General features: G+C 42.4%; 1 protein-coding gene across 8 annotated transcripts in view; it reads right to left on the bottom strand.

Moving 5' to 3' along the window:
• LOC138763459 (ankyrin repeat and death domain-containing protein 1A-like) overlaps nt 1-15,760 on the bottom strand; it is an 83,623-nt gene that overhangs the window by 50,466 nt on the left and 17,397 nt on the right. For all 8 annotated transcript variants that reach the window (XR_011357586.1, XR_011357583.1, XR_011357579.1 and 5 more), the window contains 6 exons: nt 15,480-15,581; nt 7,737-7,835; nt 5,475-5,573; nt 3,290-3,388; nt 2,148-2,246; nt 1,941-2,039 (listed from right to left, as the gene is read on the bottom strand). Coding sequence is in view for 4 of the 8 variants with exons in the window: in XM_069937646.1 (XP_069793747.1) it covers nt 1,941-2,039; nt 2,148-2,246; nt 3,290-3,388; nt 5,475-5,573; nt 7,737-7,835; nt 15,480-15,581 (597 nt within the window). In the remaining 4 variants the exon portion in view is untranslated. The remainder of the gene's footprint in view (nt 1-1,940; nt 2,040-2,147; nt 2,247-3,289; nt 3,389-5,474; nt 5,574-7,736; nt 7,836-15,479; nt 15,582-15,760) is intronic.

The following is a 15,760-nucleotide window of genomic DNA, read 5'->3' as shown; positions in this document are numbered from 1 at the left end:
GTGCTCGAATTCCTGATAACAGGGGTTTTACTGTAATTAGAAACCACAGAAGTATAGATCCATAGAAGCATGCAACAAGTAATAAGTCCTGTAGCCCACCTTATCGTGCCAACTGAGTTGTGCCCATTGCCTACGTTTGACCCATTTCCCTCTAACATTTCCTCAACATTGATGTGTCCAAATTTGTTTTAAGCATTGTAATTGTCCCTGCCTCTACCACATCCTCTGGCAGCTCGCTCCATATACCCTCCCTTCAGGTCCCATTTAAATCTTCCTCTTCTACCTTAAAACTATACTCTCTAGTTTCAGCCTCCCATACTCTGGGGAAAAGACTGTGACTATCTATCCTATCTATGCCCCTCATGATTTTATAAACTTCAATAAGGCTACTCCTTCACTTCCTTGACTCTAGGGAAAACAATCCAAGCCTGTCCAATCTCTCCTTTTAAATCAAACCCCTCAATCCAATCTACTTTAATCATATAGTCCATACAGCAGGGTGGTCAGAACTACACACAAGTGCGGTCTCACCATAATCTTGTATAGCTGCAACTATTATATTCCAACTCTTGTATTCCACACACAAGTAATGAAGGGTAACGTGCTATATCACTTGACCACTCATCCTAACTGTGTTACCACTTTCAGGACATTATGTTCTTGCAGAGGTCGCTCAGTTCTACAAAACTCTCAGGGTCCTGCAATTTACTGTGTATGTCCTGCCCTAGTTTAACTTCCCACCTTCTTGTTGGTTTGACTGATTTTTCATTTTGTGATTCAGCTCCTTCAGGAGTAGGTAGTTATATGGCGAAGAAATGGACATTATGTTACTTTGGCAAATGGCCTCAAGGAATTATGACAAACAGAATGATTCTGTGGCTAGTTTAATGTACATCACCAAAACCATTAAATTTTCACAAGCCCTCATCTAAGATGATGTCCTTGGAGTACCCTTTCATCAAAATGTTAAATGTCCTGGCAAAAGTCAAGCAACATTACAACAATTGAAAGCAGAAATACAGTATAGGTCTTGTGGCAGCATATGTTGTGTTTTATATTGTATATGGATATGATTTTGGGAGATAAAGTGTGGCAGGTTTTTTTTAAATGTAGGTCACATACAGACATTTCAAAACAGATCTCATTTAAACTACTGGAGCTCTGCTCAAGCTAGACAGGCCCGGCTCCGAAAACCTTTGCAAAAGCTTTGGGGAGCACCCAAGGGAATTCACTAATGGATTGTTGTTTTGAAAAGCAACAGATGAAAGAACTCTTTGGGGAGCACCCAAGGGACTTCACTAATGGATTGTTGTTTTGAAAAGCAACAGATGAAAGAACTCGGAGGATTAGGTTTGGAGTCGCAAGCTGTCTTAGTGCAGCTTGCTGTTCTAAGAGGGTCATGTGGTTTTGCAAGCAGAGAGAGTAAACAGGTTTTTCTCTGAGAGAGAGAGAGAGGGAATTCAGTTCAGCAGCAGCAGCTGGGACTGGAACAGGACAAGCTGGCAAACTTGTGGAAAACCCCATTTTGAAGATGGGTGGTGAGTTCTTAGTTCAGCCTGGTCAAAGCCCTTGTGCTCCATACAAGAGGAGAGGACTGGCTGTATAATGTTTCATTTGAAATAAGGGAAACAGAAAGGAACTCTGTGATGACCTAAAAGAAAGAGGTTATCATCTGGAAAACTCTGATGGGGCAAGTTTCGTCAGCAAGACACTGAAGTGGCTGATTAGAAGAGATCAGTTTGTGTCCATGAATAACAAATCTCTCTCTGAAAACTGATAAGAACCTTCCTGAGCGGTAACCATTTACCTTTTAAACACCAAAGCCTGGTGAAATTCATAAATGTTAAATTCTGTGCCTTCCTCAAAACTACTGCACAACTATCCCAACACAAGGGATTCTGTCCGAATTCAAACAGAATAAACAAGTTTGAAAAACTCACCTCATCTAAAATGTTAACATCGCAGAGGGATTCCACAAAGAGCTGTGCAACTGCCATATGTCTGAACTTAACAGCTAAGTGCAGAGGTGATTCTTTTCTCTGTAAGAGAGTCCATAAGTTAAGATCACAGGACTAAATCACTGAGAAATAGTACAGAACTTATAGTTGTGTATGTTGTTGCTCTCCTTTTCTCACAGTGGTACTTACGTGATTTTGACTATTGCAAGCAGCTCCAGCTTCGATAAGCAGTGAAGCCAAGGAACAGTCCCCTCTCTCTGCTGCAACGTGCAAGAGACTTAAATTGCTCTAAAGATAAATTATACAGTGTCACCATTTCACAACAAGTAGACATGACAACAAACATCGCTGTGTACAAAATGAACTGGAACTGCAGTTAGGCTGCCCTACACTTGTCACCTTCCATCCTACCTTGCGACTAATTTGTCCTGAAATCATAGAACCGGTCAATTTTCATCCATTCTTCTTTAATTCAACTACAGCTTGCATTATTCAGAATTTATGTTTAATAGTTCCCACAATGTTCACTTTGCACTGGAAGAGCATTTTTAACTGCTGAGGTCATGGCTTCTTGTCATTTTTCGGAAAGACCCCATTCCTCTCGAACTGATTGCAATGGAAGGTCTTGCAGTTGATTATATTAAAAGGAATAATTTTATTTCAATAAGATCATCGTCATCATTCTTATCAACAAGATGAGAGCTGGTCCTTGGAGGACTCTGAAGCAGGTGCCAGCAACATCTCCCACCCCACCCCCTGTCTGCCTCCCCTTCCTCTTATTTGCCTCTCCTCCAGAAATGCCTCTTTTATCCCACATAGAAAGGCAGATTATTTAGACAATGAGATAGTGAAGGGATTTGCTGAATGCTGGAAAATGCTGCTAAAGAGGAAGGATTGGCCATGGCAGAGTGACAATGAGGGGCTGGTCAACCTTTTCTTCCTTATGTGAGGTGCTCGTCCTGACGTTCATCCTCTGAAAGTGGCCTGGTGAAGAGCACTGCCGGCATTCACACCATCATGAAAGCTGCCTGGATTCGGCAATGAGCCTGGTCTGACCATTGAGTCCACCTAAGAGTATGGGTTGCATAGATCTCAGTCTCTTTGCCTCAGAGTTATGCTGATGCAGAGAAATTAGCTGTTACCCTGGCTATATGGAAACAGGGTTAACTGAGAAACGCACAGGAGCATAAAGTCATAGAAAAGTAAGAGCAGCCCATTCAGCACTTACACCCCTTCAATACCATCGTGGCTGATCCTCTATCTCAACACCATATTCCTGCTCCCTCCCCATACTGCAATGAGAAGTACATTTACACAAAAGCTTGAGGTACCTTTGGAAAATTGTTAATATCACTTCCTGCTTCCAGCAGCAAAGACACGCATTCAGGGTGACTTTCCACAGCAGCCAGGTAGAATGCAGTCTCACCCTCCTGTGCACAATGGAAAGGTCTTTGATTATGTTGTGAAACATCAATGCATCATACCAGTGAATATTTTGTTACGAGCCCAGAGGACCCCAAAACCCAGCAGCAATAGAAATTCATCAAGACAAATGGTTACTTACACAAAAGTTGCTTTTAATTTTCTTTAAACATAAAAACAGGATCAAACTTTAACTTATTACGATCAACTTAACTTAACCCCCTTCTAATTCTAAGTGCATGTGTATGTAATGTGTATATGTTCAGGAATGTTCTTTGCATTAATAGTCCAGTCATTCACTTTTCACTTCTTCAAGTTCATCGGTATCAGGCAATTCTTAGACTGCGCACAGAACTTAACATTTATGAATTTTCACCAGGCTCTGTGGCTTAACATTAAATAATTACCACTCAGGAAAGTTCTTGTTGGTTTTAGAGAGAGAAATTTATTGCTCGTTGGATATACAAACTGATTTCCTACAATCAGTCACTTCAGTGTCTTGCCAAACATGGGTTTTACAAATGATACCCTCTTCTTCCAGGTCATCACAGAGTTCCTCTTGTTTCCCTTATTTCAGGAGTAACACTCTAGCTAGCCATTTCTTCTTGTAAAGACTACAAAAATTTTGAACAGGCTGAAGTCAGTACTCACAAGCATCCAAGCTTGCCACCTCCAAAAGCTACTGCAGAACTGATCACTCTCACTCACACTCTCTCTCACACTCTCTCTCACACTCTCTCTCTCACTCTCTCTCTCTCACTCTCTCTCTCACTCTCTCTCTCTCTCTCTCACTCTCTCTCTCTCACTCTCTCTCTCACTCTCTCTCTCTCACTCTCTCTCTCTCACTCTCTCTCTCACTCTCTCACTCTCTCTCTCTCACTCTCTCTCACTCTCTCTCACTCTCTCACTCTCTCACTCTCTCTCTCTCACTCTCTCTCACTCTCTCTCTCTCTCACTCTCTCTCTCTCACTCTCTCTCTCTCTCTCTCTCTCACTCTCTCTCTCACTCTCTCTCTCTCACTCTCTCTCTCTCACTTTCTCCCTCCCTCCCCCAAAAAAACAGAAATCCTGCTTGTAAAGACCAGAACATCTCCCAAAGGCTCCAAAACCCAATCTTTGAAAGATTTGTCAGCACCTTGAGCCTGGACTATTTTTTTGCACCTGCTTTTGATATTATTTCCAAAGCAGTTCCATTGTCTTTGAAAACCTACTGGTGCCTGCATGTCTCGCTTCAGCCTAGCTCTTGTATTTTAAATGAGATGTGAAGTGTAAGTATCTGTTTGTGAAGTGACCTACACTACCCCCCCCCCACTCTCCACAATCTATCTCTTTTAAAGACATATTAATATAAAATATAATACAACCCATAATAATTTACTGAGGAGATGATTTAGAAACTGGAAGTATATACTACAATCTATTTAGAAAGACATTACGCTCTTAATCTCTTCTGGGACAGCACACATTGTATCATTAGTTTTGGAAAGGGAAAAACAGTCATAATTGTTGGTACTGATCACAATGAACCATCTTTACCTACTGAAGATTAAGGAAGGTAAGCAAAAGTTCACTTTCAACTATGGAACTGTCCTGCTATTGATTGAGAACTAGTCCATTTGTTGTGATTGGAATCTGAAACACATAGCTTGAGAGGGTGGTGCAGGTAAACTCTCACAATATCTAAGACATATCCAGATGAATTAGTACAGCTGGGTATTTCATAATGGCCTGTTTCCGTGATGTATAATTCAAAACAATGGATGAAGCCTTTGGGATTTGTCCATTTTTAATTCCTTCTCTACAAAATTACCAAGTATCCTTTGTGTAAATAACACCTAAGTTCTATCTAATATATGATCACTGAATAAATCAATGTATTGTTCAATTAAGCCATTAAAAATCTTTCAAATTAAAGAAAACAAACATGGAAAACATTGAAACTACTTAAAAGATAAGAGGGATACAGCCAAAAAAGTCCAACAAACTTTCTTTAAGCCATTTTCCCCTTCACTTGAAACGTATGTAATCCACGTGGACTTTTACAGGTATTTTCCAGCAATGATTTTGAGGAAATAATCTAATAATGACAACCTACCTCATTCACTTCATCTATTAGATTCCATTCTTGTAGAAGCTCCTCTAATACAATCACATGACCACTCCTCGCCGCGAGATGCAAGGCTGTGTTACCGTCCTGCGCAATAAGGAAAACTACATCGGTTATGTAGAATTTCCACAGCAAAGTAGCCTGCTGGTGATCTCTAAGCAAGCATTTATTAAGATGGCTAGCCAGATAGTTCTTTCCAGGAGTTCACTCAAGACCAAACCTCTTGCTTCTGTGAAATTAGATCATTCAATTCTGGATTTGAAAAAAAAAATGACAAGAAAGGACATGGCCACACAAGGGCAAATTACCAAAATGTTGATGCACAAGCAAAAATGCTGGAAAAATTTGTCAGGTCTATTGACCTATTAGTTGTAGACTGTAGTTAAACAAGAAAGTCTGCAGACATTGGGTTGAATGCAGTACATAAAAGTGCTGGAGAAACTCAGAAGGTCACACAACATCTCTAGGATGTTTCAGGCCTGTGCCCTTCGTCATGGTATGAGCAAAAGACAGACAGGCACCTGAATGAAAGGTGGGGGGGTAGAGGGAAGAGGAGGGGGGGGGGGAGGAAGGGGCAGTAGGATGAGCACAGGTCATAGGTGGATACAGGTGAGAGGGTAGAAGAGAAAAAAAGCTGAGATGTGATGGGGAGGGTAGATCGCTGAAAAGAGAGGGAAGGGAAGGGAAAGGGATGGAGAGCTAGAGGAAAGGAGACAGAGGCATGGGGAAAGAGAGAGACTGGGGGGAGGGATTTAGTGGAAACTGGAGAAGTTGATGTCAATGTCGGAGTGCACAGACAGAATATAAATAATTCTCGAGTTTATGGGTAGCCCCTGTATGGCAGTGCATGAAGCCATAGATAGATATGTTGGTGTAGGAATGATGTGTGAAATTAAAATGTTTGGGTCTGCTACTGGGAGGTCCTTGCTATTGCAGCTTACGGATCAAAGGTGCTCAATGAATCGATCTCCCAGTCTGTGTTTAGTATCTCCAATACAGAGGGGGCCACGACAGGAGCACTGGATGCAGTAGATGACCCCTGCAGATTTGCAAATGAAGTGTTGCTTCACTTGGAAGGTCAATTTAGGGCCCCAAATGATGGTGAGAGCGGAGATGTGGGCACAAAGGTAACATTTCTTGTGGTCACAGGAGTAGGAATCAAAGGGGTGATTGGTGGGAAGGGATGAGTGGATGAGAGTCCCAGAGGGAGCAGTCCCTGCAGAAAGTGGAGAGAAGATGAGAGGGGTAAGCATGTCTGATGGTGGGATCACATTGTAGGTGGCAGAAATTGTGGAGGATAACATGCTGGATGCAGAGGATGGTGGGGTAGTAGGTGAGGGCAAGAGATGGCTACCCCTTTGACTTGGAAAAAGTGGGATAAGCCAAATGAGAAGTAATTGAGTGTGAGAATAAGTTCTGCCAGGTGGAGGAGGGTGGTGGAGAAGGACTGGTTGGGTTGAGACCTTCAGTATGGGAGATCGAGGTGTATAGATATCAGACGTCCATAGTGAAAATGAAGTAGTTGAGTCCAGGGATCTGAAAGTTGATAAAGTGATGGAGGGCATGTGATATATCACAGATATGTGATAGGTTGGAAGGGACTGGACCAAGAGAGACAAAATGGAGTCGAGGTAAGATGATACCAGTTCAGTGGTAACTTTCAGGTGAAAACAATGGGTCCTCTGGGGCAATTAGGCTTATGGATCTTAGGTCGGAGGTAGAAATGGGGCTGGGAACAATGAGGTTAGAGACTGTGGGAGAAGACTGGATGTGATGTCAGTGATGGTGAATGAGATGCTAGCTTGATGTTTCTTGGTGCAATCCTGTTCAAGGGGAAAGTAAGAGTGGTCTGAGAGCTGTTGTCTGGCCACGGTGAGGTAGAGATCAGTGCGCCACACTACAACAACACCGCTTGTCTATGGGTTTGATAGTGAGGTTGGAATTGGTGCAGAGCAATTGGAGTACAGTGTGTGTGCCAAAGGGGGTGGGATTAGAAAAGTGAGGAGAATGGTGAATCCAAAACGATTTCAGAGCAGCAGATCTAACTCATGGTTAGCGCTAGAAATATTAAGATGGTTATCTTGTTTAATGTTTTCCACTTCTTGTTATGATTCAAAGGAAAATGTGGATGAAATTAGTATCAGTAAGTACATTTCAAGAGAATCAAAATACACTAAGGAAATTGCTAGTTAATCACTAATGCTGATGAGGATTTTGTATCTTGTGAATTGTGCATTCATTTGCCATTACCTTGTCCTTTTCCTGTGTGTTATAATCAAGCTCCCTCAGTGTTCCAATCATTTCAAGGTGTCCATATTCAGCTGCCAAATGATATGGCATTTTGCCATTCTGCAATTTAAATCAAACTGCATTAGCTCCCCATCCATCATCAGTCATTCAAACCAAACTGCACCTACCCCCCCCTTAACATCCATGGGTGTTATATTCAGAGCAAACATCTAGAATATGCTCTGGACCAAATCCGAAACCATAATTTAATCACATCAGATTTATTCACAAAGGCTTGAAGCTCAGTTTAAAATTAATCGGCATATTGCTTCTTGATACCTTAACATATGCACTAGTGCAGAGAATCAAAATATTCCTTTCATGGAAAATTACTTGCCATGCAGAGTTTCTGATCCTTTAAGATGAAAGTAATCTCCCTCCATTTCAGAATCAACATAACATAACATATTAACATAACAATTACAGCACGGAAACAGGCCATTAGGCCCTTCTAGTCCGCACCGAACCAAACACCCCTTTCTAATCCCACCTCCCTGCACAATGCCCATAACCCTCCATCTTCTTCTCATCCATATACCTGTCCAACCTTTTCTTAAATAATACAATTGACTCCGCCGCCACTATTTCTCCCGGAAGATCATTCCACACAGCTACCACTCTCTGAGTAAAGAAGTTCCCCCTCATGTTACCTCTAAACCTCTGCCCCTTAATTCTTAACTCATGTCCTCTTGTTTTAAACTTTCCTCCTCTTAACGGAAATAGTCTATCCACATCCATTCTGTCTATCCCTTTCATAATCTTAAATACTTCTATCAAATCCCCTCTCAACCTTCTACGCTCCAAAGAATAAAGACCCAATCTGTCCAATCTCTCCCCATACTCCAGATGCTTAAACCCAGGTAGCATTCTGGTAAACCTTCTCTGCACTCTCTCCACTCTGTTTATATCCTTCCTATAATTAGGCGACCAGAATTGCACACAGAACTCCAAATTAGGCCGCACCAACATCTTATACAATCTCAACATCACCTCCCAACTCCTATATTCCATGCAATGATTGATAAAGGCCAGCATACTAAAAGCCTTCTTCACCACCCTATTCACGTGAGTTTCTACCTTCAGGGAACGATGTACCGTCACTCCTAAATCTTTCTGCTCTTCTGTATTCCTCAATGCTCTCCCATTTACCACATATGTCCTATTCTGATTCTTCTTACCAAAATGAAGCACCTCACACTTATCAGCATTAAATTCCATCTGCCATTTTTCAGCCCACTTTTCTAAGCAGCCCAAATCCCTCTGCAATCCTTGAAAACCTTCTTCATTATCCACTATTCCACCTATCTTAGTATCGTCTGCATATTTACTAATCCAATTCACCACCCCATCATCTAGATCATTAATGTATATAACGAACAACAATGGGCCCAATACAGATCCTTGAGGCACACCACTGGTCACTGGCCTCCAACCTGACAGACAATTATCCACTACCACTCTCTGGCCTCTCCCTTTCAGCCAATGTTCAATCCATTTGACTATCTCAAAATTTATACCTAAAGACTGCACCTTCCTAACTAACCTTCCATGTGGTACCTTATCGAAGGCCTTACTGAAGTCCATATAGACAACATCCACTGCGCTACCCTCATCCACATTCCTAGTCACCTCTTCAAAAAATTCAATCAGATTGGTCAAACATGACCTTCCTCCCACAAATCCATGTTGAGTGCTCCTGATCAGACCCTGTCTATCCAGATGTTTATAAGTACTATCTCTAAGAATTTTCTCCATTAATTTACCTACCACAGACGTCAAACTTACAGGCCGATAGTTGCCAGGCTTCCTCCTTGAACCCTTTTTAAATAACGGAACCACATGCGCAATGCGCCAATCCTCCAGCACTATCCCCATATCTAATGACATTTGAAAAATTACCGCCAGAGCCTCTGCTATTTCCTCCTTCACTTCTCTCAATGTCCTGGGGAAGATCCCGTCTGGTCCCGGAGACTTATCCACCTTTATATTCTTCAAAAGCCTTAAAACTTCACCTTTTGTAATCTCTATATTCCCCATATTTACCCAATTTGCTTTTTTTTATCCCACATCTCCCAATATCCTTCTCCTTAGTGAATACCGAAGAAAAGAAACTGTTCAATATCTCCCCCATTTCTCTAGGTTCCACACACAGTTTTCCACTTTGATTTTCTAAGGGACCAATTTTGTCTCTAGCTTTCCTCTTACCATTAACATATTTGTAGAACTCTTTTGGATTAGTTTTCACCCTGCTTGCCATAGTTTTCTCGTACCTTCTTTTAGCTTTCCTAATTCCTCTCTTAAGATTCCTCTTACATTCAATGTATCTTTCAAACATCTCCTTAACTCCATGCTTCGTATATCTAATGTACGCCTCCCTTTTTCTTCGAACCAAGTTTCCAATATTCCTTGAAAACCACGGCTCTCTCAAACCTTTTGCCCCTCCTTTTAACCTAACAGGAACATAAAGCTTTTGCACTCTCAAAATCTGATCTTTAAAAGACTTCCATCTCTCTACTACATCCTGCCCATAAAACAAATTGTCCCAATGCACACCCTGCAAGTCCTTTCGCATCTCCTCAAATCTAGCTTTTCCCCAATCAAAAACCTCAATCCTTGGCCCTGATTTCTCTCTTTCCATAATGACATTGAAGCTGATGGCATTATGATCACTGGACCCGAAGTGCTCGCCAACACTAACCTCCGTCACTTGACCCATCCCATTTGCCAACAGTAGATCTAACACTGCTCCTTCTCTGGTCGGCACCTCTACATATTGTTGTAAAAAACTATCTTGCACACATTTCACAAACTCTAACCCATCCATTCTTTTCACAGAATGTGTTTCCCAATCTATATGTGGAAAATTAAAATCTCCCATAATTACAACCCTGTGCTTATCACAAATATCTACTATCTCCCTACAGATTTGCTCCTCTAGGTCTCGGTCCCCTCCGGGTGGTCTATAATACTCCCCTACAAGTGTAATCTCTCCTTTCCTACTCCTCAGTTCCACCCAAATAGCCTCCGTGGATGTGCCCTCTAATCTATCCTTCCTAGGCACCGCTGTAATATTTTCCCTGACAAGCAATGCAACCCCACCTCCTCTTGCCCCTCCGACTCTATCACACCTAAAACAACGAAACCCAGGGATATTCAGTTGCCAATCACATCCCTCCTGCAACCATGTCTCACTAATCGCTACCACATCATACTTCCAAGTATCAATCCACACCTTCAGCTCATCCACCTTTTTTACAATACTCCTGGCATTAAAATATATGAATTTCAGGGATTTCCCATTTTTTAATCCCTGTTTTCCCTCATCTTTAAGAACAACATTATTTACTTTTCCTACCAATTGCCCTTCATCTTCTTCCAGATCATTTCCCTTCTCTATCACCTGCCCATCCATATTCAAATACTTACTACAAACTTTCATTGTTTGCATTCTAACCTTCTCCTTACTGCTCTGTACTATTTTGTTCCCTCCCCCCAACCATTCTAGTTTAAAGGATCCTGAGTAGCCCTAGCAAATACCTCTGCCAGGATTCTGGTCCCCCTGGGATTTAAGTGTAACCCGTCCTTACTGTACAGGTCACATCTCCCCCAAAAAAGGTCCCAGTTATCCAGAATGTGCCTTATTGCTGAATTATTTCACTAATCCACATTGACGAATTTTAAAAATTCAGGCAGTTAAAAGTAAAAAATGAAAAATTGTAGTGTACTGATTTCTATCAGGTTCAATTTATGTATAAATGCACACTCTTTTTCAGGAAGGCCTCTCTGATTTATATTTTCTGTGAGTGTCGACAGCTACAAGAATATTGGGAACAATTCTTTAAAACTCTTATCACAAATTCTTTGGATTAAATTATAACTGTGTCCTTTTATTGCTTTGTTTGGTTATTCTCTAGAAGAGAGGATTTCCTTGAATTCAACTAAAAAAAAGTAGCTTTTACTCCATTGATGGCCGGGTGAACAATTTTGATAAGATGGAGTGATAGCATAGCACCAACTCAACTATGCAATGGTTCCAGGATGTTATGTCTTGCTTGAGTTTGGAGAAAATCAGATACAATGTTAAAGAAATCAAGGTTGAATTTGAAAGGATATGGGACCCATTCATGGACTATTATCATAATTTGAATACACAGGGGATTTTCTTTCTGATGTCTAAGAACCGATACTCAATTCTTTACAATTTTTTTGCTGGTGACCGTGATTAGTGGGAGGGGTTAGATTAGTATGGGGTTTTTTTTCTTTTCTTGTTCTTATTTTCATTTTTTAAATATAACAAGTTGATTTATTTAGATGATCACAATGTATATCTCAATATTAGTATAGGAGGTAAAATTCTCATAAGGATATTTCACTTTTTGAGAATTATATAAAACAGTGTATAATTGATTTGTGATTCATATTCTGTATTGCAATATATAAAAACTATATAATTAATTAATATGTAAACAACAAACAATAAATAGATGTAATATTTCTCTCTATCAAATTAATAAAAATATCTTTAAAAGGTTTTAAAATATTTTTTTTAAATACAGACCATCCCCAGGTTAAGAACAAGATCCGTTCCTTGGTCTGTCTTTGTTGAATTTGTGGGTAAGTCGGAACATGCTGAACATGCAGCTTTTAAATCATTGAACGGTTTCAAGCCTTTCTTGCACTAAAGTACAGGCTAACAGGCATATTACGCTGATTTTGATCATCAATGTCAAGCTAACGGCCACACAATCTGACTCAAAATGGCGGATGGCGTTCTCCATCCTCAAGCCGATGAATTGCTGAGGCCGCACAGTCTGTAAGTACAAGTTGTCTGTAAGTCGAACGTTCGTAACCTGGGGACTGCCTGTACTGAATTTTATACAGTAGTACTACCTGGGATCTCAGTCCAACTCAGATTGGAGGAGGAAATGTTTTCAGGTACTGGCATCTGTAAGGATTTCCAGTGTTGATGAGGTCCAATCAAAAATCTAATATAGCATTTTCTTTCAGAAGGGGACTGATGTGATGTCTATTTTCTAAAAGAAGCTATGGCTTCTGTGCAGCCTCTCTCCGTGTTTTGTTTTGATGCATCTGTCATGGAAGGGGTAGAACTCGACTTTGCTGGAATCCTTTCTACATGTCAGGTTCAGAATCAGGATTGGGGTCAAATTATGAGACCAAACTACATGTGAATGAAGGGAAGCAGACTTTGCTCCCCCCCCACCCCCACCCTCACCCCGCACTATTCAGGACACCTTTCACAGAGCTGACACATGCCTTGGCATTCAATTTGAGATCATGTCTTGGGGAAATGTGTTGAAAAGAGTAATTCCACCATCAACCAGAGCAATAACAGACACTTCTGGCAATATCTTGTTTCAGAGGCACCTAACGAGTTATCTTTAGTCCCATTGAGACTTGAACCACAAGGCCATTTGCAGCAACTTTGAGCACCACCCTGGGATGGAGTCAATCTAGCACAGGCTGAGGGATATTGCGTGGCTTAATTTAAGGACCAAGGTTCCAAATGACGGTCAAGATCAGGAAATATCATTGGAACAAATCAAGGTATAACCCAGGGGTGTCAAACTCAAATTCACGGAGGGCCAAAATTAAAAACTTGGACTAAGTCAAGGGCCGAACTAAATATTTATTGAAAATTTTCAACAACATCTGCATGTTTTCTCTTCTTTCAACATATGTAATGTTAAACTTTTTCTTATTAAAATAAATGTTTAATAATAGTTGTGGATAAACTCTTTCCAGAAGCATTAACAAATGAGAAATAAAATATTCAATAAATAATATTTCTCTATAGAGGATTTGTCAAATGTTGCTAGTGTGCTGTCGAATAGTAAAATCTGAGGGCTATTGAGAATGTGGGAGAATAACATGATTCCTGAAACAATCAAATGGGTGACTGATTGTGGGCATGAACTCTAGCAGGGTTATTTGCCATGCCCTTTTTCCATTGGTACAGATATCCTTTGATTTACACACTTTTCAAGTTTTATGCCTAATGAGCTTGTATCCAGGTGCAGGACCATTTTTAACCAGGAATATATTTATCACTGTGACATGAAACTATTGGAAGATCGTTTTATCCTGAGATTAAAGTTCATAATACTTACTCAGGCCTGTGTGCGGGAGGGCGGGGGTTTGCGGGCGATCAGGTTGGACAACGACAGTGCGGGGGCATCGGCTCTCGCTGCAGGGCGGCATCTCGGCAGATCAGCGGCCCCGTCACCGTGAGTCGCGGGTCGGCCTGTGGCAGGGAGGGGGAGTGGGCAACGGTCCTGGCGAGGTCAGGCCCCCCTGAGTTTCTGCCGGAACCCCCTTGACCTGCTGAGTTTCTCCCGGACCCCCCTTGACCTGCTAAGTTCCTCCCAGACCCCCTCCCCTTGACCTTCTGAGTTTCTCCCGGACCCCTCCCCCTTGACCTGCTGAGTTTCTCTCGGACGCCCCTTTGACTTGCTGAGTTTCTCCCGGATCCCCCTTTGACCTGCTGAGTTTCTCCCGGACCTCCCTTGACCTGCTGAGTTTCTGCCAGACCCCCCTTGACCTGCTGAGTTTCTCCCGGACCCCCGCCCCTTGACCTTCTGAGTTTCTCCCGGACCCCTCCCCCTTGACCTGCTGAGTTTCTCTTGGACCCCCCTTTGACCTGCTGAATTTCTCCCGGATCCCCCTTTGACCTGCTGAGTTTCTCCCGGACCCCCTTTGACCTGCTGAGTTTCTCCCTTCTGGTGTTTTTACGAGAACCACAGACTTTCGCTCATACATTGATGAGGGGGATCAAGGGCCAAACATTGTCAGGTACCTCTCTGCTGGATAAAGGATACGATTTAACCCGCTGAGTTTCTCCAGTGTTGGGTTTTCACGAGGTAGAGTCAAAGGGCCGAAGGGCCTGTTTCTGATCTGTAATGTTCTACGGACCCTGCTCTTCTTTCCGTGCCGGTGTCCCAGGACCTTTCCAGGGCAGTCTCCGCGCTCAGGACCGCACTGGGATCCCGGTCAGCGGTGGAGGAGCAGGTGAGCACGGCTAATCCCGATCCAGCCCAAGCCACTCCCGAGATTGGTGGGGGGGTTCCACTCTACCTGCCCGATCAGCCTCACTCTCCACGTGTACTCCGGGCACCCGCCGCTGGTCCGGTGGGAAGGCGCAGGGCGGCCGGCGCCCCCATCACCCGGCGGGGAGCCCCAATCTTCCCTCCGGCGTCCCGACTCCATCTGCAGCTCCAAGAAACGCTGTGCCACTGGGGTTCCGGGTGCTGGGAAGCGGCCTTGGCTTCCCCTGACACCCGGCCAGGCCGCGCTGCGGTGGGGGGGTGGGCGGGGGGACACGACAGCATGTTTATAAAACCACCCACCACTACTTTTCAAGGACCAGGATTTTTCTCTCTCTCTCTCACCCTGGGACACAGCAGTTACTGTGCATGCGCTCTACTGGCGCGGCGGCCAGCGGGCCACCTCTAATACATTTTTGATTTGATCTTGCGGGCCAAATATAATTATATGGCCTGCGGGCCAGAGTTTGACATGTGTGGTATAACCCATGACAGAGGAAAAAACAGAATCCAAGATCACAAGCTTCGGAGTTGGATCAAATGTATTGCATTGTGTTTCAGTTTCCTGTTTTCTTTTGTTGGAAAGTACTATTTCGAAAAGATTGGTAATGTGGAATAATCTCTTGCATTGTGACTCACCTACCTTTGTGGGCTTGTTTAAATCCAACTGCAAATCTTTTACAATAAATTGCACAATTGAAATTTTATTATTCTGGGCAGCACAATGGAGTGCATTCAATCCATCCTAAAGACAAAAAAAAGTTCACTTAGCTTCCCACAATGGGAATTTTCTTTCAACGTTTTGCAACCAGTTATTACTGTCAAACTGAGATCCCTCTCTCAGAAAACATTTAACCACCTATTGTGTAATCATTTCTAAGTATTCTTAATATCAGCCTTTGAAATGCACAAACATGGCAGATT

This window comes from Narcine bancroftii, chromosome 1 (genome assembly GCF_036971445.1).
Source record: "Narcine bancroftii isolate sNarBan1 chromosome 1, sNarBan1.hap1, whole genome shotgun sequence".
In the NCBI taxonomy this organism is placed as follows: Eukaryota; Metazoa; Chordata; class Chondrichthyes; order Torpediniformes; family Narcinidae; genus Narcine; species Narcine bancroftii.
Note: the sequence above shows the minus strand (reverse complement) of the source record. Positions and strands in the feature narration are given on the sequence as shown.